The sequence below is a fragment of the Oryctolagus cuniculus genome, chromosome 19 (assembly GCF_051225735.1).
Source record: "Oryctolagus cuniculus isolate XC-2025 breed Fujian yellow rabbit chromosome 19, ASM5122573v1, whole genome shotgun sequence".
Classification (NCBI taxonomy): Eukaryota; Metazoa; Chordata; class Mammalia; order Lagomorpha; family Leporidae; genus Oryctolagus; species Oryctolagus cuniculus.
In genome coordinates, this window is record NC_142885.1 from 53175217 (window position 1) to 53202667 (window position 27451).

Below are 27451 nucleotides of genomic sequence, written 5' to 3' on the forward strand. Positions count from 1 at the left end.
GCTCGGCACTCCTCCCTGGCTGCGCGTGCGCGGATCGAGCAGTGGCTTTAATTGGCCAGGGCTGATCGCGCGCCGCCGGCTTGAGCCCTCAGGTCGCTGCCGGCGCTGAGGTGATCCGGGTCACGGTTACCGGTTCGCTTCTCGGACCCACAGCCTACCGGGCCTCCTTGTCCACAAGCCCGGCGCCGGCAGCTCTTTTCGGTCGGCCTCCGGCCCGATGGAAGAGCCTGCCACCAAACCCCTCAGCAGTGAGGAGAAGGAAAAGGTGCTAGGGCGCGTGGGAAGGGCTGACCCCGCCGTCCCGGGACTCGGGCCTGGCTTTGGTTCCGCTGGCCATCGGAGGGCAGCCGTACTTTCGGACTTGCCCTCCGTTCAGGTCTGAGGGGGACGTCTGAGGGGACGCAGGAAGTGGCAGTGTCGGTTCGCGCGGAGCACACGCGGTGGCATGTGAGGAAGAATATTGGTGACAGTTAGCAGCGCACTCTGAGATTTATTTATTAATTACTTGAAAGGCAAAAGTTAGAGAGAGGGAGACGTTCCATCCGCTCGTTCACGCCCCTGGTGGCCTCAACGGCGGGTGCGGGGAGCTTCATCCGGGTCCCCCACGTGGGTGGCGGGGGCCCAAACCCTTGGGCCTTCCTCTTCTGCGCTCTCGGGCCGTTAGCCCGGAGCTGGATCGGAAGCGGAGCAGCCAGGCCGGGGCCGATGGGATACCGGTGTCGCTGGCTGCGGTTTAACTGCTAAGCCACGCAGCCTCCCTAAACCCCTCCTACCCACTCAGTCATGGCTTCTCCCCCTCATCCACCCACCCCCCCCCAGTAACTTTTTAACAGCCTGGTGCTTCCAGATCTTTTGATGTGTGTGTGTGTGTGTGTGTGTAGGGGGGAACGAGGGCGGGGGAGTATCCCTCGCGACCAAAAATTAGTATCTCGGCAGGTTCTTCAGTGAAATGGTCTGAGTAGTTCTGCAATTTCCGGTTCCCTTAAAGTTCTGTAAAGGGGCAGAGATTGTGGCATTGTGGGTCAAGCCAACACCTGCCACACTGGCATCCCAGCTGGGCCCCGGTTCGAGTCCCGACTGCTCCACTTTCGATCCAGCTCCCCTGCTAATGTGCCTGGGAAAGAAGCAGAAGATGGCCCAAGTCTCTGGGCCCCTGCATCCAGGGGGAATACCTGGATGAAGCTCCTGGCTCCTGCTTGGGGGCGAACCAGCGGATGGAAGATCTGTCTGTCTCTCCCTCTCTCTCTCTCTGTAACTCTGCCTTTCAAACAAAATAAATCTTAAGGAAAACAAGTTCTGTACGGTATTGTGCAGTTTGTAAGTGCCCTTGTTTCTTTAGGTATTAATGTACTGATACACTCTTAGATCATTTCCAGGTTGTTCTGAGGTTTAATTTGTATGTATTTTGTGCTGTCTGTGCTAAACTCTGCATTAGCTCATGGGTCCCCTTTAGCCTGGCTTACTTTCTAGCAGATGTGAGAAGCATTTACAAATAAACAGTGTCATTCCCAGATATTGATTGATAAAGTGGCTGGCAAGCAGGCAAGCACAGAGGTTAATAACATAAATTCTAGAGCCCTACTACATGGATTTGATTTTGCCGTTACAAGCTGTGATCTTGGACAAATTGCTTAATCTGTGTTTCTGTTTGCTTATCTGTAAAGTGGGGATGATAGTGCTTATCTGTAAAGTGGGGATGATAGCAGGTAAAGCCGCCGCCTGCAGTGCCGGCATCCCATATGGGCGCCGGTTCAAGTCCCGGCTGCTCCTCTTCTGACTGCCTTTCAAATAAATAAATAAATCTTTTTTAAAAAAATGGGGATGATAGTGATAGAATCTATTAGGGTTATTGTGAGGGTTAAATGAGTCAACATATGGAAGTCACTTAGAGAAGTCCCTAGCACAACCAAGGCAACTTTATAAATATGTCAGTTTTTTTTTTTTTTTGTAATTGAGTGTGAGTAGAGATGATGTTTAATACCAGAAGTGCTGTAGTAAACAGTGCTCTCGAAGCTGAGAAAAAAATAACTATGAAAACATCACACAATTAGCCATTTGTCTAGTGTATTTTGCAGATAGGAAACCTAAAAAAATAAAGTAGATACTTAGGAAAGCAATCCAGGTGATGTTTTATTGGCTGAAGGATGTATGGCTCTAAAAGTTTCCTAGAAAGAAAAAACAAGGTGACTTTGCTGCATAGAAAATCCTTTGAACCACACAAACCAGAGAGACAGCAGGAATCTAAACTTTCAGAGGATAGTAATTTGACTCAACCCAATTCATTTATTTAATAACTCTTTGTTGAATGCTTACTTTGTGCCCAGTTGGGAATTGAGCAGTGAAAGCTCCAATTTCACTGGCATGTGTGTTTCCAAATATCCTTAGCCCTTTCTGCCTTGGATCTTTTACTTCTGTGGTTCCCTTTGCACACACTACCTTTCCCTCTGATCTTCCAAAGCTAGCTCTCTCTTCTTCCACGTAAAGGTTGAAATACTAGTCCTCAGAAATGCCTCTCTAATCACTCTAGCTAATCTACACTCTCACATCCCCTGTTTATCTAGGAATTTATTATCTTGTGAAATTATCTTATCTGTTCATTTGTGGTGTTATTTGTATCCCTCACTGAGGGTAAAGTGTCCAACACCTAGAACAATCACTGACACTTAGTGGGTATTCCATAGTCACATAGTCACTGGTATTCCAGGTGCAAGAGAGACCCAGGCCATTACCTGACCAGATATTCTTTTACTGAGTGATGGAACGTGACAGCTCTACTGCCTTCCGAGGTCTCAGAGAAAAAGAGAAGAAAACATACAGCGTAGTGTGGTCCAGTAAATGCTGTGTTCAGGGAAGCAGAGGGGTGAGATGGTATCTAACCTAGATGTGGGGAAGAACCCAGAACCCCAGGGAAGTAAAAGTCTAAGGTGAGGCTCGAGGATTCAGTAGGAATTAGCAGAGGGAGGAAATGTTCCAAGTGATGGAAACAGTTCATGTCAAGGTCCGGAGACAGTGAGTGTGAGAACTGAAGCTAGGTCTGTGGGCCAGTGCCACTCCCTGGAACCGCGCTGAGCACTGCATGTTCTTGTATGAAAGTATCCCTTCCCTCTGAGCCCTCTTTTCCACTTACTCAGTATTATTGCTTTTCTTCTTCCAGCTGAAGGAAAAATTAGCTTTCTTGAAAAGGGAGTACAGCAAGACATTGGCTCGCCTTCAGGTAAGTGAATTGTAGTCTCAAATTAAGTACTAATTAAATAAAAAAACAGTTCTGGACAATGATAACTGTAAAGAAATTTTATTTCTTGAGCTACTTTTGTTTTCCCTAGCGTGCCCAAAGAGCTGAAAAGGTTAAGAATTCTATTAAGAAAACAATAGAGGAACAAGAAATCTCACAGCAATTAAACCACTCAGGTAAATGTAATCATTTACTTTTATTGCTTTATTATGCATTTCTCTGATATATTTGGCTGTTGGTCTTATCCCCACAGCCAGAAGAAAAGGGCTAGCATTTGACACTAATGTAAAATTCATATGCCATAAAATCCACTCAAGAAACCATGCTTTCAGATGGATTGTTTAGTTAGTTGCTCATTTTCCTTCTCATCTTAGAAATTATACTTAATGCTTAAATGTTGGAGATATTTTTTTAAAACACTTGGGTATCTTTCTAAAGTGTGCAAATCAGTAGTTCTTTGTGTATTCACAAGACTGTGCAACCATTATCACTATTTAGTTCAAGAACATTTTCACTAGCCAACAAAATGTTCATCCTTCCTAATCTTTCCTCCTCTAAACTCTGGCAGCCAATAATCTCATATGAATTTGCCTATTTTAGACATTTCATATAAATGAAATCATACAATACATGGGCTTCTTTTACTTCTGTAATGTTTTCAACATCCTTCCATCCATCCATGCATGTATCAGTACTTCATTTGTTTTTGAAGCTGAATAACACTCCATTGTATGCATGTACCACAATATAATGTACAATTAGTACATGGACATTTAGGTTGTCTGCTCTTGGGCTGCTATGAATAATTCTGCTATGAACATTGATTATAAGTTTTTGTGTGGATATGTTTTTGATTCTCTTGGATACATATATATGGTTACAATTACTGAGTCATAAGATAATTCTATGAGGAAATGTTAAAATGTTCTCTGTGCCAGCTGTATTATTGTACATTCCTACCAAAAACACATAAGGTTCCAATTTTTCCATATCCTCAGCAACATTAATTTTTTCATTTTTTAAAATAGAGCTACCTTAATGAATGTAAAGTGGTAGTTTTGATTTGTATTTCCTAGTGACTAGTGTAATGGTAAACATCTTTTCATATATTTTCCAGCCATGTATATGTTCTTTGGAAGAATTTCTATTTGAGTCCTTTGTCCTTTTTTAAGCAAAATTTATTCAAGAGGCAGAGAGTCAGAAAGTGAAAGAGATGGAGAGAAACAGACAATTTCCATCTGCTGGCTCATTCCTTAAATGCCTGTAATGCCAGAGTTAGGGGCAAAGGTAGATGCTGGAAATTCAGTCCAGGTCTCCTGTGTGGATGAGGGGCCCAAGTACTTGAGCTATCATCTGCTGCTTCCCCCCAGGGTCTGCATTAGCAGGAAGCTTGTATCAGGAGGCAGAGCCAGTAATCAAACCCAGGTACTTCAACATGGGTTGCAGGTGTCCCAAGGAATGTCTTAACCATACGATAATTCTATGTTTAATCTATGAAGATCTGTTAAAATGTTCTGCCAAATGCTTACCTACTTTAGCCACTTTCTGAGGTTACTTGTCTTTATAATGTTGAATTATAAGAATTCTCCATATTTTCTTGATGCTAGACCCTTAGTAGATATATGATTTGTTAATATTCCAAACTGTGAGCAATGAATTATACTTTCAGTTGGATTACATATTTAGTTACTTTTTCCCCTTTAAGCTTCTAAAAATTATAACTATTTTAAAATATAGATACAATTTTTTAAAATTTAGATATCTGCAGAGAAAGAGATACAGATTGAAATATTCTTAAAACTGTTTCTTTCTGGTGTTAAAACTCAAGTTTAGTGGAGGCTATTAAAATGAGAAAGTAGTATAAAATTATTTGAGGTAAAATTCTTTTTTAAAATGCATGAAATAAAACACCAGGTGAGATTAGAAAATTAAGCAAAAAGGTGACTATGATAAATAATGGGAAGTTTTATAGTTTAAAAACACTTTCTAGGGACTGATGTTTGACACAATAATTAAGACACTGCTTGAGATGCCCACGTCCCATATTGAAGTGCCTGGGTTTGAGTTCTGGCTGTGCTCCTGATAGAAGATACCTGCAAAATGTGCTCACTGGCAGGTAGCAGGTGATGGCTCAAATAATTGCACCCCTGGTGTCCACATGGGAGGCCCGTGTTGAGTTCTTAGTTCCTGCCTTCAGCTTGGCCCAGCCCTGATTGTGGCAGGCATTTGGAGAGTAATCAGTGGACAGATACTCTGGTTATCGCTCTGCCTTTCAAATAAATTAAATAAATAAAATTTTAAAATGACCTTTTCAATACAATTCTGTTTACATAAACTGAAAATTCTCTAGTTGGTAGAATTTTAAAAACTTGGACCTTGATCTACCTGAATGAAATATTATTGATTGTATTGATTCTTTCCTGAATGTTTGCTAGTTTTTATGTATAATATTTAAAACGAATTTTTTGTGTTTTAAAACAAAAATATTAATTGTATATTTTTTCTCCTCAGAACCTAAAAACAAAGTATTTCCTAGTAACAAGTTACAAATCAATACCCATCTCCACAAAGAAACTGAAGAAAAGACATCTGTCACACTTGGCGTTGAGTCCAAGTCCTTTAACCCTGGAGATGACCCAGAGAAAGTTTTGTATATACAAAGGACTGATGACATCCCAGAACATTTTCCCTGCAGGGTCAATGGCCCTGATGGTGAGAAACAGCAGAATAAGCTGCCAGGGAAAAGAAAGAAGCAGCAGAAGAAAACATTTCTTTCTCAGGAGAGAGAGTATGTCTTTGACACTGATTCACTCATACCGTCTGGAAAAAGACAAAAGGAACAGGAGGAAACCTGTAGCAAAAATCCTGGGTCACCAGTAACTGAAATAAGAATTCACCTTTCTAGTCCTAAGTCTGAAATTCTTGATTCTCCAGTGCCAGTTGCAGAAACTGATGAAGTGAATGTATCAGTTCTACCAACTGCAAAGCCAGAAAGGGATGTTGATCCACTCTTAAGAGGAAATAAGTTTTCTAAGGAGATTACAATCCCTTCGCACAGTCCATTAAATAGCAGTAATAATCAGCACCTTGAACAAACACCTCTTATAGATAACTGTGAACTTATTACTCCAAGCTTAGAAAACATTAGCCCTGTTTCACCTGTTAACTTGGAGGCACGAGGCAAAAACAAGACTGACTTTACAGATAACCCAGTAAGTAAAGCTATAAGTGCAAATAGCCAGCTGCCTAGAAGTCCTAACTTACAGGCAGATAATTCATGTCCTAAAAATGAACTCAGTTACACTAACTTACGAGAAAATAAAAATCATAATGTAGAAGATCAGAGTCACACAGAAAAATCTTTAAGCTCTTCCAGTAGCACTCTTGGTGGTAGAAATGCAAGTCTTAAGGAAAATGAGGTTCTAAGTCAGTCTAAGAGTCTCAGCTTAGAAGCTGTTGCTCCTGTTTCAACAGACAATCAAATACATTCTTGCACAATGCTTGAAGGCCTTCTGTTTCCTGCAGAATATTATGTTAGAACAACACGAAACATGTCAGATTGCCAGAGGAAAGTAGCTCTGGAGGCTGTAATTCAAAGTCATTTAGGGATCAGGAAGAAAGAGTTTAAAAACAAAAATAAGGAAGCAACTAATATTTTAAAGCTTTCCCATGAAGAAACTGACCAAAATGAAATTAGAATGTCAGGAACCTGCACAGGATCAAGTTCAGGAAGTCCTTCTCAGTCATTAACTGAGGTTAGCTCTCCCATTGGGCAAGCTGAATATAGTAAGTTTTCTAGGAAGACAGTTACCCAACCATCTAGTAGAAGGCACAAAGGAAAAAGAAAATCAGTCTGTACCCCACCATTGGATCATCGTGAACTACCTTTGCCAACTTCCAGCACATCAGGTGTTAACAGGTCCAAGGACGAGGTCAGCTTGTACAAATATCAGAACAAAAACGCAATTGTTCATGGTAAGAAGAAAATTAAAGGTAAATGAAGGTGTGTTTGATGAAGATGATGATGATGATAACTAACAATTACTATGTGCCTGGCATATTCTAAATGCTGTGTAAATAGCTCATTGCTTCGTCACAGTAGTCCTTCATGAGACTACTATCTTCTCACTTTACAGATGAAGAAACTAAGGCATAGGGAGATTAATTAGTTTAATTAAAATGATAGAACTACAATTCAAACCTGGCAGTACTGTATGAGAGTTCGGTAATGTAGCTGGTAAGTTGACACTGAAAAGGAAAATATATTAGGTATTGACATTAAAATTAATATTTATTCAGGTATAATACAGCCTTTTTTAAAAGATTTTTTTATTTATTTCAAAGTCAGAGTTACAGAGAAGCAGAGGCAACGAGAGGTCTTTCATCTGCTGTTTCATTTCCCAAATGGCCACAATGGCCTAGGATGGGCCAGGCTGAAGCCAGGAACCTGGAGCTTCATCTGAGTCTCCAAGGTGGGTATAGGGGCCCAAGAACTTGGGCCATCTTCGGCTGCTTTCCTAAGCACATTAGCAAGAAGCTGGATTGGAAGTGGAGCAGCTGAGGCTTGAACTGGTGCCCATATGGGATGTTGATACTGCAGGCACAGCTTTACCCACTATGCCACAGCACTGTTTCTGCAATACAATCTTTGCTGTATAGAATCCTGGAATAAGTAGGACAAAATGTTAGAGAAAGAGTTCACTGGAAAACTCTTAGAATTGACCATGTGACGTTAAGGCCTGAACAACAAAATATAGTCTCTAAGTCCATGGGACACAAGATTTTGGAGAATATGTTGTAATTTAGACTTTGTAGTCATTATTCATGGATATAGTCATACCTAGCAAAATGAAATAATATCTGATAAAATACTTGAAAACTACATAATTCACTGTGGTTCCAAACTAGGATTCAGTAAACTAAATTAGCAGATGAGAAATATTTTCATCTTTCTCTGTCTCAGCTGCCAACTGTGGTGTAAAAGTGGCCATAGATAATAGGTAAGGATGAATATGTTCTAGTAAAACTTTATATACAAAAATTGGCAGCAGGCTGTTCTGTCCTATGGGATGAAGACTTTGGTCTATAAGCCATAAGTGATTAAAAATAAAAGTCATGAATTTTTTCATCATCTTTTAAGCCAACAAGAATTCAAAGAAATTAAAAAGTGAGCAATCTGTAATAATTTAGGAACTTTTTTTTAAACTTTGAAATAGTGTAAATGATTTTAGGAACCTGCAACTATATTTAAAAACTTTTTCTTGGGGCTAGCCTTTTGGCACAGCAGGTTAAGCCACTGCCTGCAACACCAGCATGCCATATGAGAGCAATTGGAGTCCCGGCTGCTCTGCTTCCAGTCCAGCTCCATGCTAATATGCCTGGGAAAGCAGTAGAAGATGGCCCAAGTATTTGGGCACCTGCCACCTATGTGGAAGATCTGGATGGAGTTCCTGGCTCCCAGCTTGGGGTTGGCTCAGCCCATTTGTAGAGTGGTCCAGTGAGCAGAAGGTCTCTTTACGTCTCTCCCTTTATCTTTGTCACTTTGCCTTGCAAATAAATAAACCTTAAAAAAAAAAAAGGCTTGAGGTAATATTCACATAAAATGGTATTAGCTGCATTCAAGGAACAATTCAGTGGCATTTAGCACATTTACATTGTGCAGCCATAACCCATGTCTTATTAAAAAACATTTTTGTTACCCCAAAAGGGAACCTCATATATATTAAATAGTAGTTTCCCACTTCTGTCCCCAACTACCCTGAACCGACCAGCAGTCTGCATTCTGACATTATGGATTTACCTATTCTGGATTTTTTATATAAATAGATTTGTATGGTATGTGATATTTTGTGTCTGGCTGCTCTCAGTATAATGTTTTCAAGGTACGCCCACCATACTACAGCCTTTATCAGTGCTTTGTGCCTTTTTATAGTTGAATGTTCCACTTATGTACCACGGTTTGTTTTTCTATTCTTCAGTTGGGTGCAGCTTTATTCTGAATTGTGGGTGATTCCAGACATAAAAAACAGTAAATAACTCTTTGCTTGAAAAGGTAACTAAGTTTTCTTTAGTGAGAAGAAACCTGTTGAAATTAGAAGTAGGAAGGACTGCAGAGATTTAGAATCTGGTTCCTTTAGGATGGACAATGAGAAAGGAGGAAAATGAAATGAATTGACCTGCACGCGGTTATACAGCCAATCAATGTTTAAGCTTGAACTCGACCCTGATCTTCCTCCAGTTAATGCTGCCAGCACTGCACCATTTTGGATATTGCAGGAGGATAGCTGCTAGTTAACCACTGAACTATGTTTTTTTAACCCTCAACCAGGTTTCAAAGTCATGGATGGGAACATTTTCCACTATGAGTTTGGAAGCTCACTCTTCATTGCGTGTTAATGTCTCTTCTGTTGGTTTTTGGGTTTTTTGTCTTTTACTATTGCTTATTTTTTATTTTAGGGAAGGAAGGTCATTGTCAAAAAGAGGATTCCCTTTCTCCCACTAGTAATGCTCATTTAGCTTTGGATGATGATGGTTTCAGTGCTCCATTTTGTAAGAATGAAATGCTAAGTTTAAAGCAACTGTCATCTTTTCTTAATGTCACGGACTTTGAGTTACCTGATGAAGACTTTGGGTCCCTTAAGCTTGAAAAACTGAAGCTCTGCTCAGAAAAACAAATTGAGCCTTTTCAATCAAAACTGTATGGAGAGAAGCTTCTTCAAGAAGGAAATTGTTTTATGGAGGAACTGATTCCTAAACAAATAGATACAGAAATGGAGGATGTGGAAGAGGAACATGTTCTATCAGGACAAGCACACCCTAACATGGCAAACCTTGAAAGCCAGAATACAAAGAAGGGCCTTTCTTCATCTATACTGCTTTTCACTCCTTTAAATACTGTTGGACCTGATGATAATGATATGTCTACCACAGACATGTGTTCACCTGCTTTTCCCCTGCTAGGTACTACCCCAGCTTTTGGCTCCCAGGCATACTGTGAACAAGTGTCTGCAGAGGTTGTCGGACAGACTTTCTCCACATCCGAGTTTTCTCAATTGAAAGACACAGGCAGACTTGATAGTGATAGTAAACAATGCAACAGTTCAACCAGCACACTAACACTGGATACCAGTGTGCATGTGTCAGGTAGGCAAGGACAACCTGCCTGTGACTGCCACTCTGGCCCTCCAGCAACACCTCTGCCCAGTGAGTCATTGACTATCCAAGAAAATCAACTTTGTGGAAACATATGCCTGGAGTTGCATAAACATTCGGTGGAACAGGTACAATCTGCTGCCTTGGTGAAATTTTCTCTTAAGGAAAAGGTGTCTTGGTGAACAGGGACAGCATGATTTCTCAACATTGGCCCCTTGGTGTTTAGAATGTTGGAACAAATTTCTTTGCTGTGATTGTATTGTAAACATTAAGCTTGTTCTAGGGAAGTTAAAGTTAATTAAAATACATATTTTTAAAGTATGAGAAATTTCTCGTCGATGAAGCAGTTGCATTTGGAGCTTTGCTACACTTCCCAGAAGAATTAAAAACATAAAAGTGGACATTTTGATGAGTAAGTGGTGCAGGCAGATAGCACGCATATGGTATAGATTAATGGTGTGACTTTTGTTTTCACAGACAGAAGTGGCGGATCTTCCTGCTTGTGATGATAGCATAAACTCACATAACCTACAGCTGGTTTCAAAGTTAAAGGTCAGAAGAGTATTTCCCTTATAGTGTGTCTTATGTCTTACATGTGAAAAATTTAACGAAGAACATTGTTTTGGTTTTAAAGAAGTATTGTTTAATTATCAGAGAGGCAGAAAGAGAATGTGAATGTGAGCTTCCATTCACTGGTTTACTCCCCAAATGTCCACAGTAGCCAGAGCTGAGCCATGCCAGAACCAGGAGCTGGGAATTCAATCCAGGGCTCCCACATGGGTAGCAGGGACCCAGCTACTTGGACCATCCCTGCTGCTCCCCAGGACTCACATCAGTAGGAAGCTGGAAGCTGAGCAGAGCCAGGACACAAACCCAGACACTCCAGTATAGGATACAAGTATCTTAACTGCGAGGCCAAATACCTGCCCCAGAAAATTGAAAAAAAATTTGATCACATAGTTTCTCATTCTTAATACTATTAATACTAATCCTAAAAAACATTTTAGCAAGCAAATGCAGAAAAATGGATTTGAATTATTTGCTTTTCACAATATTTCCCAATATTTGTATTTTGAGCTCTTCTAAAGTTTATATGTCATGCTGTTACCAAGAACAACTTAAGTAATTGAACTTCATACCTAAATTTAAATCAAGCAGTTGCAGAAAGTGAGAGTCAAATTGGAATCATTCATGCCTTTCCTATTCAAATGGTGTAATGTTACTAGGAGAATCACTTCTGGTGATTTATAAGAAATTGGGTAGCAGAGAGCAGGTATTGTAGTGCAGTGCATTAAGCAGCTGCTTGAGATGCCAGGATCCCATGTCAGAGTGCTGATTCAAGTCCTGGCTGCTCTGCCTCAAGTTCAGCTCCCTGCTGATGTGTCTGGAAAGTGATGGATGATAGCTCAAGTACCTGAGTTCCTGCCACCCATATGGGAAACCTGAATGGAGTTCCTAGCTCCTAGCTTTAGCCTGTCCAGGGCTGAGCTCTTATGACCCTACAGGAGTGAACTAAAAGGTGGAAGATATCTCTGTCACTTTGCCTTTCACATAAATAAATAAGTCATTTTTTGAAAAAAAAAAAAAGGGTAGCAGTTCTAAGATTTTGATATGGTGAATGGTTAATCTTTTCTATGTTGTGTGATGACCAAAAATATCTCCAGAGCCTGCTAAGTGTCCTCCGCTCCGACATGGAGTTATGGATGCAGAATCTCTTGAGAATCACTAGTGTAGAGGAAGGAGTTTCAAATCCACATAAAGTGTTTCTGCCATTTACTAGTGTATGACCTTGGGCAAATTACTTGGCCCTGAATCCCAGATTTCTTTTCTGTAAAAAAACACACAGTAGGGGCCAGCATTGTGGTGCAGCAGATTAAACCACTGCCTGAAACATCGGCATCCCATATGAGTACTGGTTTGAGTTCAGGCTGCTCCACTTCTGATCCAGCTTTCTGCTAATGCACCTGGGAAGGCAGGGGAGGATAGTCCAAGTGTGTGGGCCCCTGCTACCTACATGAGAGACCCAGATCGATTTCCATGCTTCTGGCTTCAGCCTGTCCCAGCCCCAGACTGTTTGGGAAGTGAACCAGTGGATGGAAGATTTGTCTCTCCCTCCTACCTTCCCTTCATCTCTACCTCTAACTCTACCTTTCAAAAAAAAGATAAACAGTAATACCTATAGTCTGTTTCAAAGCTATTCTTGAATCAGTTTTAGTAATTTGGTTTCTTAAGGAATCACCCATTTCATTTCTATTTCAGCTTTGTAGTTAAGCAATTATTTTTTGTGTGTCAGTATATCTGCAGTTTAGCCTCTCTTCTGCCATTCCCTCGTTTAGTTTAAGATTTATTTTTTTATTTATTTGAAAGGCAGAGTTACAGAGAGAGGAGAGACAGAAATCTTCCTTCCACAGGTTCACTCCCCAAATGGCTGCAGTGGCCAGGGCTGGGCCAAGCCAAAGCTCAGAGCTGCTTCCAGGTCTCCCACATAGGTGCAAGGGCCCAAGCAGTTGGACCATCTTGGGCTACTTTCGAGGTACATTATCAGGGAGTGGAGTAGCTGGGCCTCAAAGTGCACCTGTACAGGATGCTGGCATTGCAGGTGGAGACTTAACCTGCTAATTTTTTTTTTTTTTTTTTTTTTTTTTTTTTTTTTTTTTTTGACAGGCAGAGTGGACAGTGAGAGAGAGAGACAGAGAGAGAAAGGTCTTCCTTTTGCCGTTGGTTCACCCTCCAATGGCCGCCGCTGCAGCCGGCGCACCGCACTGATCCGATGGCAGGAGCCAGGAGCCAGGTGCTTTTCCTGGTCTCCCATGGGGTGCAGGGCCCAAGCACCTGGGCCATCCTCCACTGCACTCCCTGGCCATAGCAGAGAGCTGGCCTGGAAGAGGGGCAACCGGGACAGAATCCGGCGCCCCAACCGGGACTAGAACCCGGTGTGCCGGCGCCGCAAGGTGGAGGATTAGCCTATTGAGCCACGGCGCCGGCCTTTAACCTGCTAATTTTTAACTTGATGATTTTGCATGGGCCATGAATGATGTTATAAATACCCACATGGCCTTTGGCAGAAAAAAATGTTCCCCGACTCCTGGATCCACAGTGCTCTTCCTGTCATGAGTAGAGGTGTATTGCATGCTGCTTCAGTGTTATTCCTCCTTCAACCACCAAGTTTTGTTTTGTTTTGTTTTGTTTTGTTTTAAAGAATTATTTACCTGAAAGAGTTACACAGAGAAAGAAGGAGAGGCAGGCAGAGACAGAGAGAGAGGTCTTCCATTTGAAGGTTCACTCCCCAAATGACTGCAACGGCCAGAGCTGAGCTGATCCGAAGCCAGGAGCTTCTTCCAGGTCTCCCATGCAGGTGCAGGGGCCCAAGGACTTGGGCCATCTTCTGCTTTCCCAGGCCTTAGCAGAGAGCTGGATTGGAAGAGGAGCAGCCAGGACTCAAACCAGTGCCCATATGGGATGCCGGTGCTGCAGGCCAGGGCTTTAACCCACTATACCACTGCACCAGCGCCCCCTCCTTTTTTTAAAAAAGTTTTATTTTGTTTACTTGAAAGAGTTGCAGAGAGAGATGTCTTCTATCCGCTGGTTTACTCCCCAAATGGCTGCAATGGCCAGAGCTGCGCTGATCAAAGCCAGGAGCCAGGAGCTTCTTCTGGGTCTCCCATGTGTATGCAGAGGCCCAAGCACTTGGGGCATCTTCTACTGCTTTCCCAGGCCATAACAGGGAGCTGGATTAGAAGTGGAGCAGCCGGGGCTTGAACTTGTGCCCCTATGGGATGCCAGTACTGTAGGCTGGGGCTTTAACCTGCTGTGCTACAGTGCTAGCCCCCAACCAACAAGTTTTTCATCAGGGTGTTTACTTTCCAGATGAATACAGGTTGTTATAGACTTTTCACAGATAAGTCCGAATTTATCCCATGGTGAAGCCATGCATTTTAAAATCTACCATGATATGTCAATGGATAATTTTTTTAGTTATGTGAGACCCATAAAACTGTTTCAACCAATGTAAAACTTCAATTTTACTTCCCTGGTATTTCACCCAATTTTTGTAATTGGTTACTTTAGATACATATTCTTTTTATAAAACAAACCTCAGGCCTCTTTTAACCTAACTGTTGATGCCATTCTGAGTCAGAATGCTTCTGGTTCCTGCTCTGTGGATGTGAGTGCCATGTGGTGGGAAAGAGCTGGTGTCAAGGAGCCATGCATCATAACTGCATGTGAATACGTTGTTGCTCTGTGGAAACCTCTGGATGCTCAGCGGTGGAAGAAAAATTATACCTGGCACTTCACAGAGGTAAGTTGGAATCTTAAAGCTTAAATAAGTGTTTCAGGGCAGACAGTGTGAGGTACCTAATTAAGATGCTACCGGCGACTCAGGCATCCCATATGGGTGCTGATTTGTGTCCTGACTGCTCCACTTCTGATCTAGCTCCCTGCTAATGTGGCTGGGAAAGCAGTGGAAGATGGCCCAAGTAGTTGGGCCCCAGGACCCATGTGGGAGACCTAGATGAAGGTCCTGGCTTTAGTCTGCCCAGCCCTGGACTTTGCAATCGTTTTTTTGTGTTGTTGTTTGTCGCTCCCCCTCTTCACGGAGGAACGACACAGGACCCTGCGCTGTTCTTTTGTCTGCTCGGCCCTTCCCGGGTTTGCTGCTGGTTCTTCCCGGGTTGGCTGCCGTCCCTCCACCTCTGTGGAAGGGCGGTTCCCCCTGCCACTTTCCCCACTTCCGCGGGGGAGCGGCACACCGCTGGCCGGCTCTCTCGGGGGCTGCTCAGATGTTCCTCAGGTGTTCCCTTTAGATGTTCCTGGTGCATGTTGTCTCTCTCCTCCTTTATAGTCCTTTTCCACCAATCCCAACTCTGCTACCCACATGCCGAGTACGCTGCTCTCCTCCAATCAGGAGCAGGATCAGCTCCTGCAGGTCATCACTCAAGTTGGCGAGAGGCAGCTGCGTAGAAGTTGTTTTCTCCCTTCTCAGCGCCATATTGTGGGAGAGCAGATGCATAGAATAAGTCTTAATTCCAGTAACTTAGTCTAGTCCGAGTTGCTCCCCACAGTTGTTGGTTTTGTTTTTTTTTTTTTTTTTTTTTTTTTTTTTTTTTTTGACAGGCAGAGTGGACAGTGAGAGAGAGACAGAGAGAAAGGTCTTCCTTTGCCGTTGGTTCACCCTCCAATGGCTGCCGCGGCCAGCGCGCTGCGACCGGCGCACCGCGCTGATCCGATGGCAGGAGCCAGGAGCCAAGTGCTTTTCCTGGTCTCCCATGGGGTGCAGGGCCCAAGCACCTGGGCCATCCTCCACTGCACTCCCTGGCCACAGCAGAGGGCTGGCCTGGAAGAGGGGCAACCGGGACAGAATCCGGCGCCCCGACCGGGACTAGAACCCGGTGTGCCGGCGCCGCTAGGCGGAGGATTAGCCTAGTGAGCCGCGGCGCCGGCCTTGTTTTTTTTTTTTTTTTTTTTTTTTTTTTTTTTTTTTTTTTTTTTTTTTGATGGACAGAGAAAGACAGAGAGAAAGGTCTTCCTTCTGTTGGTTCACCCCCCAAAATGGTCGCTATGGCCGGAGCTACGCCGATCAGAAGCCAGGAACCAGGTACTTCCTCCTGGTCTCCCATGCGGGTGCAGGGGCCCAAGTACTTGGGCCATCCTCCTCTGCCTTCCTGGGCCACAGCAGAGAGCTGGACTGGAAGAGGAGCAACTGGGACTAGGACCCGGTACCCATATGGGATGCTGGTGCCGCAGGCAGAGGATTAACCAAGTGAGCCACGGCGCCGGTCATGCAATCAGTTTTTAAGTGGCTGCGTGATGTTTTCTTTCTTCATCTGCCAGATGACTTACTTATTACCCTGTTGTTAGAAGTGTAGGCTGCATTAAGTGCTGAGTAAACACTGTTAGGCATACAGCTTGTTTGGATTTACAGCTTATAAATAGTTTTTTTTTTTGTAGATTTTATTTATTTATTTGAGAGAGAGAGTTACAGACAGAGACAGGGAGAGGCAGAGAAGGTCTTCCGTCTGCTGGTTCACTCCCCAATTGGCTGCAATGGCCAGAGCTGCCCTGATTCATAGCCAGGAGCCAGGAGCTTCTTCCTGGTCTCCCATGCGGGTACTTGGGCCATCTTCCACTGCTTTCTTTGGCCATAGCAGAGAGTTGGATGGGAAGAGGAGCAGCTGAGACTAGAATGGGCGCCCATATGGAATGCCGGCGCTGCAGGTGGAAGATTAACCTACTTTGCCACAGTGCTGGCCCCATGAATAGTTTTATTTTTTTAACCTTCTCACATGGTTCTAATGTGGAAACTATCCTGGTACAGTGAGAATACAGAAATACAAAAGAATGCAATACATTTTAGAAATTTTAGATAAGTTAAAAAACTGTAATTTTTGGCTGCTTTGTTTTATTTAGGTTCCAATTTTACAAATAGTTCCTGTGCCTGATGTTGGTAACCTAGTGTGTGTAGCTTTGGGAAATCTGGAAATCAGAGAAATCAGGTATGTAGCACTAAGTAGTGATTCAGTTTTTCTTTATCTTTGTCTCTGGTGAACTTGTTTTGAATGCAGATTGTAATATATTGTTTGAGTATAATATTTTGAGTACAGGTTTGAGTCCTGAAAGGATCTCAATGTTGGCATAAAAAGAGATTTGTTTTAAAAAGAAAATCAGAATGACATCCCTAGCTAAAGTTTCCATTTCAAATCTGAACCTCATCTTTTTTTTTTTTAATTTATTATTATTTTTTTTTGACAGGCAGAGTTAGACAGTGAGAGAGAGAGAGACAGAGAGAAAGGTTTTTCCTTGCTGTTGGTTCACCCTCCAATGGCCGCTGTGGCCAGCGCGCTGCGGCCGGCGTACCGCGCTGATCCGATGGCAGGAGCCAGGTACTTATCCTGGTCTCCCATGGGGTGCAGGGCCCAAGGACTTGGGCCATCCTCCACTGCACTCCCTGGCCACAGCAGAGAGCTGGCCTGGAAGAGGGGCAACCGGGACAGAATCCGGTGCCCTGGCCGGGACTAGAACCCGGTGTGCCGGCACCGCAAGGTGGAGGATTAGCCTAGTGAGCAGCAGCGCCGGCCTGAACCTCATCTTTTAATAAGGCTTGTCCCGGCTTCTCATTTTTCCTTTATTTGATCTAGGGCATTACTTTGTCCCTGTGATGATAACAGTGAAAAGCAAGTCCTACTGAAATCTGGAAACATAAAAGCTGTGATTGGCCTGACCAAGAGGAGACTAGTCAATTGCAGTGGCACCCTTGGTGACCAACAGGTAGAAGTCGTGACATTTGCGGAAGATGGAGGGTAAGAAAAGGATTGGCTGATTTTTTTTTTAATTATTAAAGAATGATGTTGTCACAGGTTTCAGAGAAAGCTAGAGACTCGAATCTTGTTTTTCTGTGCTGTAGGCATAGCATTAGCAGATTTGCCTCAACACTGGGTTATAAGAGAGAAGCAGGTGAGAGGTATAAGCTAGGCTCAGCACGGAAGATGGCAGTGGAGTAGCAAATGCAGTTTGTTGGTTCTTCCACATTCTTCTAAATCTCTGTGTCCCTTCATTATCTCTGCCCTTTCCCCACTCCCCACACTTGATGTCTAGTGCTTCAGTGACATCTAGAGGCTGACTGCTTGCAAATACACATTTGCAGCTCTGATCTCTTTCTTGACCTTTTGACCTGCATGCCCACATACCTTGCAGACAACTCAGATTATCATGTTGAAAACTGAACTCACTGTCTCTCCCTCTCTGTCTGTAACTCTACCTTTCAAATAAGTAAATCTTAAAAACAAAAACAAACGGAAAAATAAACAACTGGGGGGTGGTTGGAGGCTGGTGGCATTGTGGCACAATGGGTTAAGCTGCTGCCTGTGACGCCAGCATCCCATATGAATCCCAGTTTGAGAATCTTTGCTGATGGCCTAAGTGCTTTGGCCCCTGCTACCCACATAGGAGACCCAGATGAAGTTCCAGGCTCATGGCTTTTGCCTGTCCGAGCCCTGACCATTTTGGGAAATGAGCCAGCAGATAAAGATTCTCTCTCTCTCTCTTTTTCTCTCTCTCTCTCCCTTTCTCCCCCTCTCTTTCCCTCTCTCTCTGTAATGCTGCCTTTCAAATAAAATAAATAAATCTTAGGAATAACAGAAAATTGAATTGAACGTTGTGTTTATTGCTATTATCTCTCTCTCTGTCCTAATAATCAAGGCAGGGACCTTGTCTTACTTATTCATGGCCTATTGCAATAATGTAGGCAAGAGATAAATACTAGTTTGCTTTAATTAGGAAAGTGTTAGTGTAGATGGAAAAAAGCAGACAGGTTTGTGAGATGTGATATAAAGTCACCAGGACATGGTGAGACTGGATTGGGAGGAACAAGACAAGATAATGTCCAGGTTTCAAGGTTGATCACTTGGATAGATCTTGTGCAGTTAAATCATTGAGATACAGAAAGAGAAGATTTAAAGGGAAAACTGCGAGTTTCATGTTGGATATGAGAAATTTGAGGTGCTTGCAACATATCCCAGAAGATGTGATATGAAAATAGGATATATTCACTATAGAAAGTTTAGACTCTATGTGATTGCTGGTTCAAATGTTTTTCTGGTGTTTCATTAATTTTTTTTGTTCATAGTTCAAAGTTATGTAGGAAAGCTACTTAGAAACTGCTTTGGTACACATTACTGATTTTTAATACTGTTTTGAATGCAGAATCAAAGAAAAACAGTTTTTGATGCCCCCTGAAGAGACTATACTAACTTTTGCTGAGGTCCAAGGGATGGAGGAAACTCTGCTTGGTACCACTGTTATGAACAATATTATTATTTGGTAAGTTTTCACTCTGGGTCCTAAGTCTCATCTGTGAGTATGCAGATGTACTTCTAACTTTATAGGTTGTGAAGACTGGATAACAGACTTTGTAAACATGATTGTGGGTTTTTTTGTTTTTTAATTAATATTTATTTATTTGAAAGTCAGAGTTACAGAGAGGAAGAGACAAAGATTCACTCCTCAAATGGCTGCAGTGGCTGGGGCTGAGCCAGGCCAAAGCCAGGAGCTAGGAGCTTCTTCTAGGTCTCCAGCATGGGTGGCAGGTGCCTAAGCACTTTGGGCCATCCTCTGCTGCTTTTCCCAGGCCATCAGTGGGGAGCTAAATCAGAAGTGGAGCAGCCAGGACTGGAATTGGTGACCATATGGGATACTGGTATTGCAGGCAGCAGGTTAACCTACTGCACCACAACGCCAGCCCCTCCATGTGGCTTCTCCATTTCCCTTAAGGGATGTCTTCAGCCCCACAGTTTTGCCTTTTGTTCTGTTGAATCATCTCGGTCTTCCTTCCTGAATGTTTCCCTCCCTGAATTTATGTTGCCCTTGTTTTTAACTGAACGTTTGCTGCTTTATGTTGTTCATCTTTTCTGGTCCTGGAAGGTAGGTACATGTCTTATATCTGTTGTCAGTGTCTGCTTAGGATAACTACTCAAAGATGTATTGATCATAGAAGCAAAAGCTATTATTTACTTTTCAATCTCTATAATTTTACGTTCATGCTTATGATTTGTTCACCTTTCCTATTTAACTCTTGATATTGTAGATGTCTAAAAAGTTTAAGCTATACTCAAGGTTCAGATTGGCTTTTTTAAACTATTGCTGAAGGGAGCCGGTGCTGTGGTATAGCGGGTAAAGCCACCACCTACAGTGCCAGCATCCCATATGGACGCTGATCCACTTCTGATCCAACTCTCTGCTATGGCCTGGGAAAGCAGTAGAAGATGACCCAAGTCCTTGGGCCCCTGCACCCACATGGGAGACCCGGAAGAAGTTCCTGGCTCCTGGCTTCGGATAAGCACAGCTCTGGCTGTTGCGGTCATCTGGGGAGTGAACCATCGGATGGAAGACCTCTCTCTCTCTCTCTCTCTCTCTCTCTCTGCCTCTCCTTTTCTCTCTGTGTAACTCTAACTTTCAAATAAATAAATAAAATATTAAAAAAATAACTGTTGCTGAAGGTCTAAAATATTTCATCATGACCAAGCTATGTTAACTGAACATCATCTTTTAGTCATTCAACAGATGTTTGAGTCTCTACTCAGTGTACCATTTTCTGTGAAATCTGCATAGATGAATCAGATAGGAATCCTGGACCCAAGGTGCCCCTAAAGTCTGATGTGTAAATAGATTCCTTCACAATTCAAAGTATACAGTTCCAGCACAATTCCTTTACAGTTCATACAAGGTCAAACTGACAGAGATTTGGACAAAATGCTTTGGGATTTAGGAGAGCGCAGTTATTAACTACAGAACATATCCTAACCTCTATAGGCGGTAACCCTATTCTGGTATCCCTTATAGAAAGAGAACCATGCCTGTGCACATGGAAATTTACTTTTCTTAGTTTTTTTTTTTTTTCTTTTAAGATTTGTATTTATTTATTTGAAAGGCAGAGTTACAGAGTGAGAGATTCACCTTCCATCTGCTGGTTCACATGTGGCTGCTGTGCCTGGGGATGGACCAGGCGGAAGTCAGGAGCCAGGAGCTTCATCCGGATCTCCCACATGAGTAGCAGCAGGACAATTGGGCCATTTTCCGCTGTCTTCCTAGGCACGTTAGCAGGGAGCTGGATCAGAAGTTTGAGCATCCAGGCCCGAATCAGTACTCATAAGGGATGCTGGGCTCCTCACAAGCAGTGGCTCAGCCTGCTCCACCACGATGCCTGCTCCCCCTTCGTTAATTTTGTATACACAGGACTTGGCCCATGGACAGTTCTGTATTTGTTGAATAATGCATTATAACCTATTGTAGCATATAGTAAATATGAAAGGAGGCATACTGACAGTGCTGAAGGGAATTAAAGGAGAGGGGCTGTGGTGGACTGCCATAGACAGTGGAGAGTCTACCTGAGTTCATGGAGCTCAGCGGAGATGGGATGAGATCCAGCATTTAGGAGCAAATGGGAATTGGCTGATAATAGAGAGAGCATTGGATAGGATACCTTGAGCAGAGGTCTAGAGCCATGGATGTGCTTCATTTATTCTGTGGTCAGTAAGATTTGGGGAAAGAAAGTGAGTAATGTATTGCAGTACTGGGTTCATGATCATAACTGCCATGAAAAGGAGCCTGGATTTTATCTTAAAAAACAAAACAAAAAAAAAGATTTATTTGTTCATTTGAAATGCAGTTAAAGAAAGAGTGGGAGGGGCTGGTGCTTTGGCATTGCCTGCCACTGTCAGTGATGCTGGCATCCCATATGGGCACCAGTTCCATTCCTAGCCGTTCTACTTCCGATCCAGCTCCCTGCTATTGCATCTGGGAAAGCAGCAGAGGATGGCCCTACGTACTTAGACCCCTGCACCCACGTGGGTGATCTGGAAGAAGCTCTTGGCTCCTGGCTTCAGATCAGCCCAGCTTCCATTTGGGGAATGAAACAAGAGATAGAAGATCTCTCTCTCTGTGTCTCTACCTCTCTCTAACTGCATTTCAAATAACTAAATAAATCTTAAAAGGGGGGGGGGGGACTGTGGAGATCTGATTAAAAAAAATAGTAAAATCAAATCATTTTAAAAAGAGGGGAGAGTGAGACAGAGAGAGAGAGAGAGAGCTTCCTCCACTGGTTCACTCCCAAAATGGCCACAGTAATCAGGGCTGGGCCAGGCCGAAGCCATAAGGAAGGAACTCCATCCAGGTCTCCCACATGAGTAGCAGGGACCCAGGCTCTTGGGCCATCTTCTGCTGCTTTCCCAGGCACATTTGCAAGGAGTTGGGTCAGAACTGGAGTGGCAAGAACTGGAGCTGTCACTTGGGTTTTATCTTCTAGCTAATGGGGAACCAGCTGAAAGTTTTTTCATCAGTAGAGTAACCTGCAAGAGCAGTTCTCAGTGTCACAGATCTTTAAGGCTGAGAAGTGGCTCCAAAAAACTTTCTCTTTTGTCTCTTTATATTCCACCCTCTTCTCTCTGTTCTTGTTTCTGTTTTTTTTTCCCCCAGCTCAGTCTTCCATTCTCTTGATCTGCATCTAATGTAACTATATGTGTTAGAGACATAATTGTAAGTCTGTTTTAGGTGTGGTCTCTTACCCACCAAATGTGGTTTCCTGGCCGTTTTCTTTTCCTTGCAAAATGTAGGCATATCAAGAAATATCACAAAGTCACAATTCTCGCACCGTACCACGTTTCTGATTACAATCTGACATGATTAGATGGTGGAAAGCTTTTCTCATGACTTTGGAGAGATTCTGTTATGGCGTAACAGAGTCAATTTACGGCTGAAGTATCCAAGTAAACTCTTGGCAAAGTTTACCTACAGTTCTTAACTAAATTGGTGATTAAACAAAACTAAGGTACTTCTCAGTTTGTTCCTTGATCTCCTCCTAAAAGATGAAGTGATGAATAAGAAAACGTGTGAAAACCAGTTTGCTGGGAAAATAATGATAAGCTTTTTGTTGTTGTTGTTGTTGTCTAAGGAATTTAAAAACTGGTCAGCTCCTGAAAAATATGCACATTGATGATTCTTACCATGCTTCAGTCTGTCACAAAGCGTACTCTGAAATGGTAAGTAGTGATCTTGCCCCACTTGGTGTGTTATTACTGGTCTTGCAAGGTGAGAGCGGTTACTCAGTATGTAATAATTAACGGACCCTCCCTGTTACCTATATTTTCAAAATTGGATGGTAATGTTATTACTTGAGAGTTATGGGAAAAAAATAGTATTGCTACAATGTGATTGGTAGATTTGCTGACCATGTGACTTTTAGACATTTGTTTCTACCTGTGAATTTGTACTAAAAATATTGTGCCTACTCTCAGACTTGACTCACAACCACGTTGCTGTGAATAATTTATGATGTGAGTGAATACCCTTAAAGAGAACGATTAAAATGTCCTAGACATGTTTTCTCTTAGACTTTAGTGTTTTAAAGAAACAAATGCAAATGTTCAGCTATTGTGTTGAAACACTTGGCTTACAGTCTACTCTTGACATCCGGACAGATTGGAGGCAGCTGTCCAGGAGGGTAGAGTAACTCAGAAGCCACAAGCATAGGCAGTAGCAGCAGGCTTAATGCTTGTGTGGAGACTGACTTGCCTGGCATCAGTAGTAACCCTCAGAGCACTAGCGCCTACAGGCAAAGAATCACCTCTGTAGCCAAGCAGGATCCCTGGAATTTGAACTCAAAACTTGAGTGCTCTTACATAATCTTGAGCCTAACTTTTTTCACCTTTAAAATTAGAAGATTGAATTTGTCTATAGAATTTACCTATTATGCCTTTAAATAATTTTGTGCCTTTTGTATTGCAACTTTGGAATTAAAACTATTTTTAAATTTTATTTAAGTTATGCAAGTTTCATGTATTTCATATATACAGATTTAGGAACATAGTCACACTTCCCCCTCACCCTTCCTCTGGTATTAAACCTTTTGATACAGTAATGTAAGAGAGTAAGTAAAAGTCCACCATGCAGTGAACCTTCGGAAATGATCATTTATTATCTTTTGCACGATTGTTTAGTGTGAACTTCTTCCACAAAGGACTAGAGAGTGACTACTTTCAGCTCTGCTGACCATTCAGGCTATCGTAAATACTCTGCTTGCTGGGGTGCAAAATCAGTCATAAACAATATGGAAATGAAGGGATGTGGCTGATAAAACTTGGTGGACACTGAAATTTGAATTTCGTATAATTTTCACATCACCAAAATAGTCTTTGAATTTTTTTCAACCATTTCAAAATATGAAAAAATTCTTAAGTCGTGAAGCATACAAAAGTTAGTGTTAGGCAGGAATTGGCCTGTGCACCAATGTGTGGCATTTAGCATTTTAAAATTTGACATTTTCTAAATACAAAAGTAGGGTTTTTTTTTTTTTTGAGATTTATTAACTTATTTGAAAGGCAGAGTTACAGAGATAGTAGGAGACAGAAAGATCTTCCATCCACTGGTTCACTCCCTAAATGGTCGCATTGGCTGGGTGTGGGCAAGGCTGAATCCAGGAGTTTCATCCAGGTCTCCCACTTAGGTGCAGGGGCTCATGGACTTGGGCCATCTTCTGCTGCTTTCCCAGACACATTTGCAGGGAGCTTGATTGGAAGTGGAGCACCTGGGACATGAACCAGTGCCTGTATGGGATGCTGGCACTGCAGGCAGCTGTTTAACCTGCTACACTTCAGTGCCAGCCCCGAGTTAAGTTTATTTTTAAAAAATTGTTTATTTTGGCCGGCGCCACGGCTCACTAGGCTAATCCTCCGCCTAGCGGCGCCGGCACACCGGGTTCTGGTCCCGGTCGGGGCACCGGATTCTGTCCCGGTTGCCGCTCTTCCAGGCCAGCTCTCTGCTGTGGCCAGGGAGTGCAGTGGAGGATGGCCCAGGTGCTTGGGCCCTGCACCCCATGGGAGACCAGGAAAAGCACCTGGCTCCTGGCTCCTGCCATCGGATCAGCGCGGTGTGCCGGCCGCAGCGCGCCGGCCGCGGCGGCCATTGGAGGGTGAACCAACGGCAAGGGAAGACCTTTCTCTCTGTCTCTCTCTCTCACTGTCCACTCTGCCTGTCAAAAAAAAAAAAAAAAAAAAAAAAGAAAAAAAAATTGTTTATTTTATTCATTTGAGAGATAGGCGGAGTTCCCATCTACTGGTTTACTTCCCAAATGCCGTCAAGGGCCAGAGTTGGGCCAGGCCAAAGCTGGGAACCAGGAACTCACAATTCAGGTCTTCTACAAGTGGCTGCTGCCTCTCAGAGTCTACTTTAGCAGAAAGCTGGAATCAGGAACAGAACTGGGACTTGAACCCTAGCAATCTGATATGAGATATGAACATACCAACCAGCATATTAACTACCAAGCCAGATGCCTTTCCTAAGAATAATTTTCATTTAAAAACTCAGTCTAGAAATGTGTAAGATAGAAATGAATGCTACTAATTCTAAAATGGTCCAGTAGTTGATTTTCCTCATCGTATTCCCAAAGAGAACTTTCTCAACAACCCACTCTACCCCCCACCACACACACGTACACACGCACATTAGAACCTGTGATTTTAAAGCTTGAGAGATCTTTGCCCTTTTTTTTTTTTTTCATAGAAATCACCATAATTGATTATATCTTTTTTTGTCATTCTTACTCTTAGTGGAGAGTAGCAGTGCCTAACTTTTAAATAGGCTCTTGTGGGCTGGCCTAAGAATCCAGTTGCCACTTAAAGTATTGTTTTTATGGGAAAATGTTGTGAATTTCTAATTGGAGGACTCCATACATGTGTTTATGGGTCTTCTTTCCCTGTGTCAGCATTTCCCCAAGTGGATTGCATGAGGTGTAGTCAGGTCTAAGGTGAAGGAAATTGAAGAGTGAGCTAGTTTCCATGCCTAGCTAAGAGTTGCTGGAACAGTAATAATCTCTAAAGTTCCTGCTTGGGTGGGACAGGGTGGGGGTTGGGGAGAGACAGGCAATGACTAATCCCAGATGCTTGTGAACCTGCTGATCATGTCTGTAATTCTTTGATTGTGTCTCCACCTACCCTTTCTTTTTCCCAACTTGCTCTTGATAAACTGATTGGTTATTAATTTTTTTTCTCCTAAATTAGGGGCTCCTGTTTCTTGTTCTGAATCATCCTTGTGCCAAAGACAGTGAGTCGCTGGAAAACCCTGTGTTTCAGCTGATTGCAGTTAACCCTAAAACGTCCTTGAATGTGGGAGTGATGCTGTATTGCCTTCCTCAAGGGCAGGCCGGAAGGCAAGTGTGCATGGTTGCTATTCCTGAGCGTTGCACGTTGAAGGGCGTTGTGCAAATGCCAAAACTAGGTATCTTTGTGTCACTTAGATGAATGGGAAACATGAGATACTGCAGATCATAGTAAGGATGTTAAGAAAGATGAAGTGGATTTTAGTCAAATTCCAGATTCCCTGTATCCTGAGCCCCATTGGTATGGGATTAGATAGGATTTTTTCCATAAGGAAAACATTTTAAATGAAATTGAAGGTGGGGGAATAGCGGCATTTGGCCCGCAGTTAAGAAACCCACATCTTCATAAAACACTAATGAAGAGGAGCCATCAGGACTAGAACCGGCGCCCATATGGGATGCCGATGCTTCAGTCCAAGGTGTTAACCCACTACACCACAGCGCCGGCCCTGGGAGTTTCCTTCTGATTGATGCTTTGGGGAGCCTGGTTTTGGCCTATTATAACAATAGAAATTGCAGGGGGTAGTTTGGTGCAGTGGTTAGGTGCTCCTTGGGAGCTTGTCTCCCATATCAGAGTGTCTGGTTCGAGTCCCGGCTGCTGTGCTTCAATCCAGCTGCCTCCTAATGTGCATCCTGGAAGGTAGCAGACGATGTGTCAAGTACTTGGGTTCCTGTCACCCCCATGGGAGACTTGGTTTGAGTACCAGGCTCCTGGATTTGGTTTGACTCAACCCTGGCTTTTGCAGGCATTTGGAGAGTGAGCCAGCAGGTGGGAGATTGCTGTCTATATCCTCTACTCTGCATTTCAGATAACATTAGAATAAATAAGTAGATGGTTTGAAAATTGTTTTTAGTTGGTGATCTGAATTATCTCTTCTTTGCTTCCTATCAGATTCCTGGAAGGTGATGTGAAAGACCATTTTGCAGCAGCAGTCTTGACCTCTGGAACAATCGCCATCTGGGACCTGCTTCTAGGTCATTGCACTGCCCTTCTTCCACCTGCCTCTCACCAAAGTTGGTCTTTTGTTAAATGGTCTGGTACAGATTCTCATTTGCTGGCTGGACAAAAAGATGGAAATATATTTATATATCGTTACGTATGAGTCAGGATAAGATGAAAACACAGTTTCTGGATATATTTGACCTCCTCCTCTGTTTGTTTCCAGTTGTAACTATAAGAGAGAATATCTGAAGAACGCAAAATAATTACTTGTGTGCATCAGATTTGACCTGTATTCTGATGGTGGTGGCACTACTGATCTTAAATGTTCATTTAAACTTTGGGGAAAGGAGTTTTAGATTGATTTTTATAATTCTCCACATTTGCACTTTTGGATTGATTTTTGAAATTCTCTACATTTGCACATTTACTTTTAAAGGTGTACATAAAGTTTCAAGTGTCAATAAATATTTATTTTGACATA

The 27451-nt window shown here is 42.8% G+C and overlaps 1 protein-coding gene across 7 annotated transcripts; it reads left to right on the top strand.

Annotated features, from left to right (window-relative positions):
- Positions 1 to 125: 125 nt before the first annotated feature.
- PALB2 (partner and localizer of BRCA2) lies at positions 126 to 27451 on the top strand. Of its 7 annotated transcripts, none has more exons than XM_070064577.2 (13): positions 126 to 265; positions 3155 to 3214; positions 3324 to 3408; positions 5744 to 6444; positions 9689 to 10512; positions 10862 to 10936; positions 14523 to 14684; positions 16793 to 16878; positions 17521 to 17682; positions 19085 to 19201; positions 22827 to 22914; positions 25930 to 26078; positions 26920 to 27451. In XM_070064577.2, exons 5-13 carry the CDS (start codon positions 9793 to 9795, stop codon positions 27128 to 27130), a joined length of 1770 nt encoding a protein of 589 aa, XP_069920678.2. In that variant the 5' UTR covers positions 126 to 265; positions 3155 to 3214; positions 3324 to 3408; positions 5744 to 6444; positions 9689 to 9792; the 3' UTR covers positions 27131 to 27451. The 7 variants fall into 7 exon arrangements, with proteins under 7 accessions (XP_069920678.2, XP_089177599.1, XP_008256105.4 ...); XM_008257883.5 differs by having other exon boundaries at positions 132 to 265; positions 5744 to 7207; XM_089321473.1 differs by lacking the exon at positions 9689 to 10512 and having other exon boundaries at positions 5744 to 7207.

Bases quoted from the DNA above. Each gene is read 5' to 3' on its own strand.
- PALB2 (XM_008257883.5), top strand. From the start codon at position 218: ATGGAAGAGCCTGCCACCAAACCCCTCAGCAGTGAGGAGAAGGAAAAG. The intron at 266-3,154 runs GTGCTAGGGCGC...TTCTTCTTCCAG, and splicing joins GCAGTGAGGAGAAGGAAAAG to CTGAAGGAAAAATTAGCTTT. The intron at 16,879-17,520 runs GTATGTAGCACT...TATTTGATCTAG, and splicing joins CTGGAAATCAGAGAAATCAG to GGCATTACTTTGTCCCTGTG.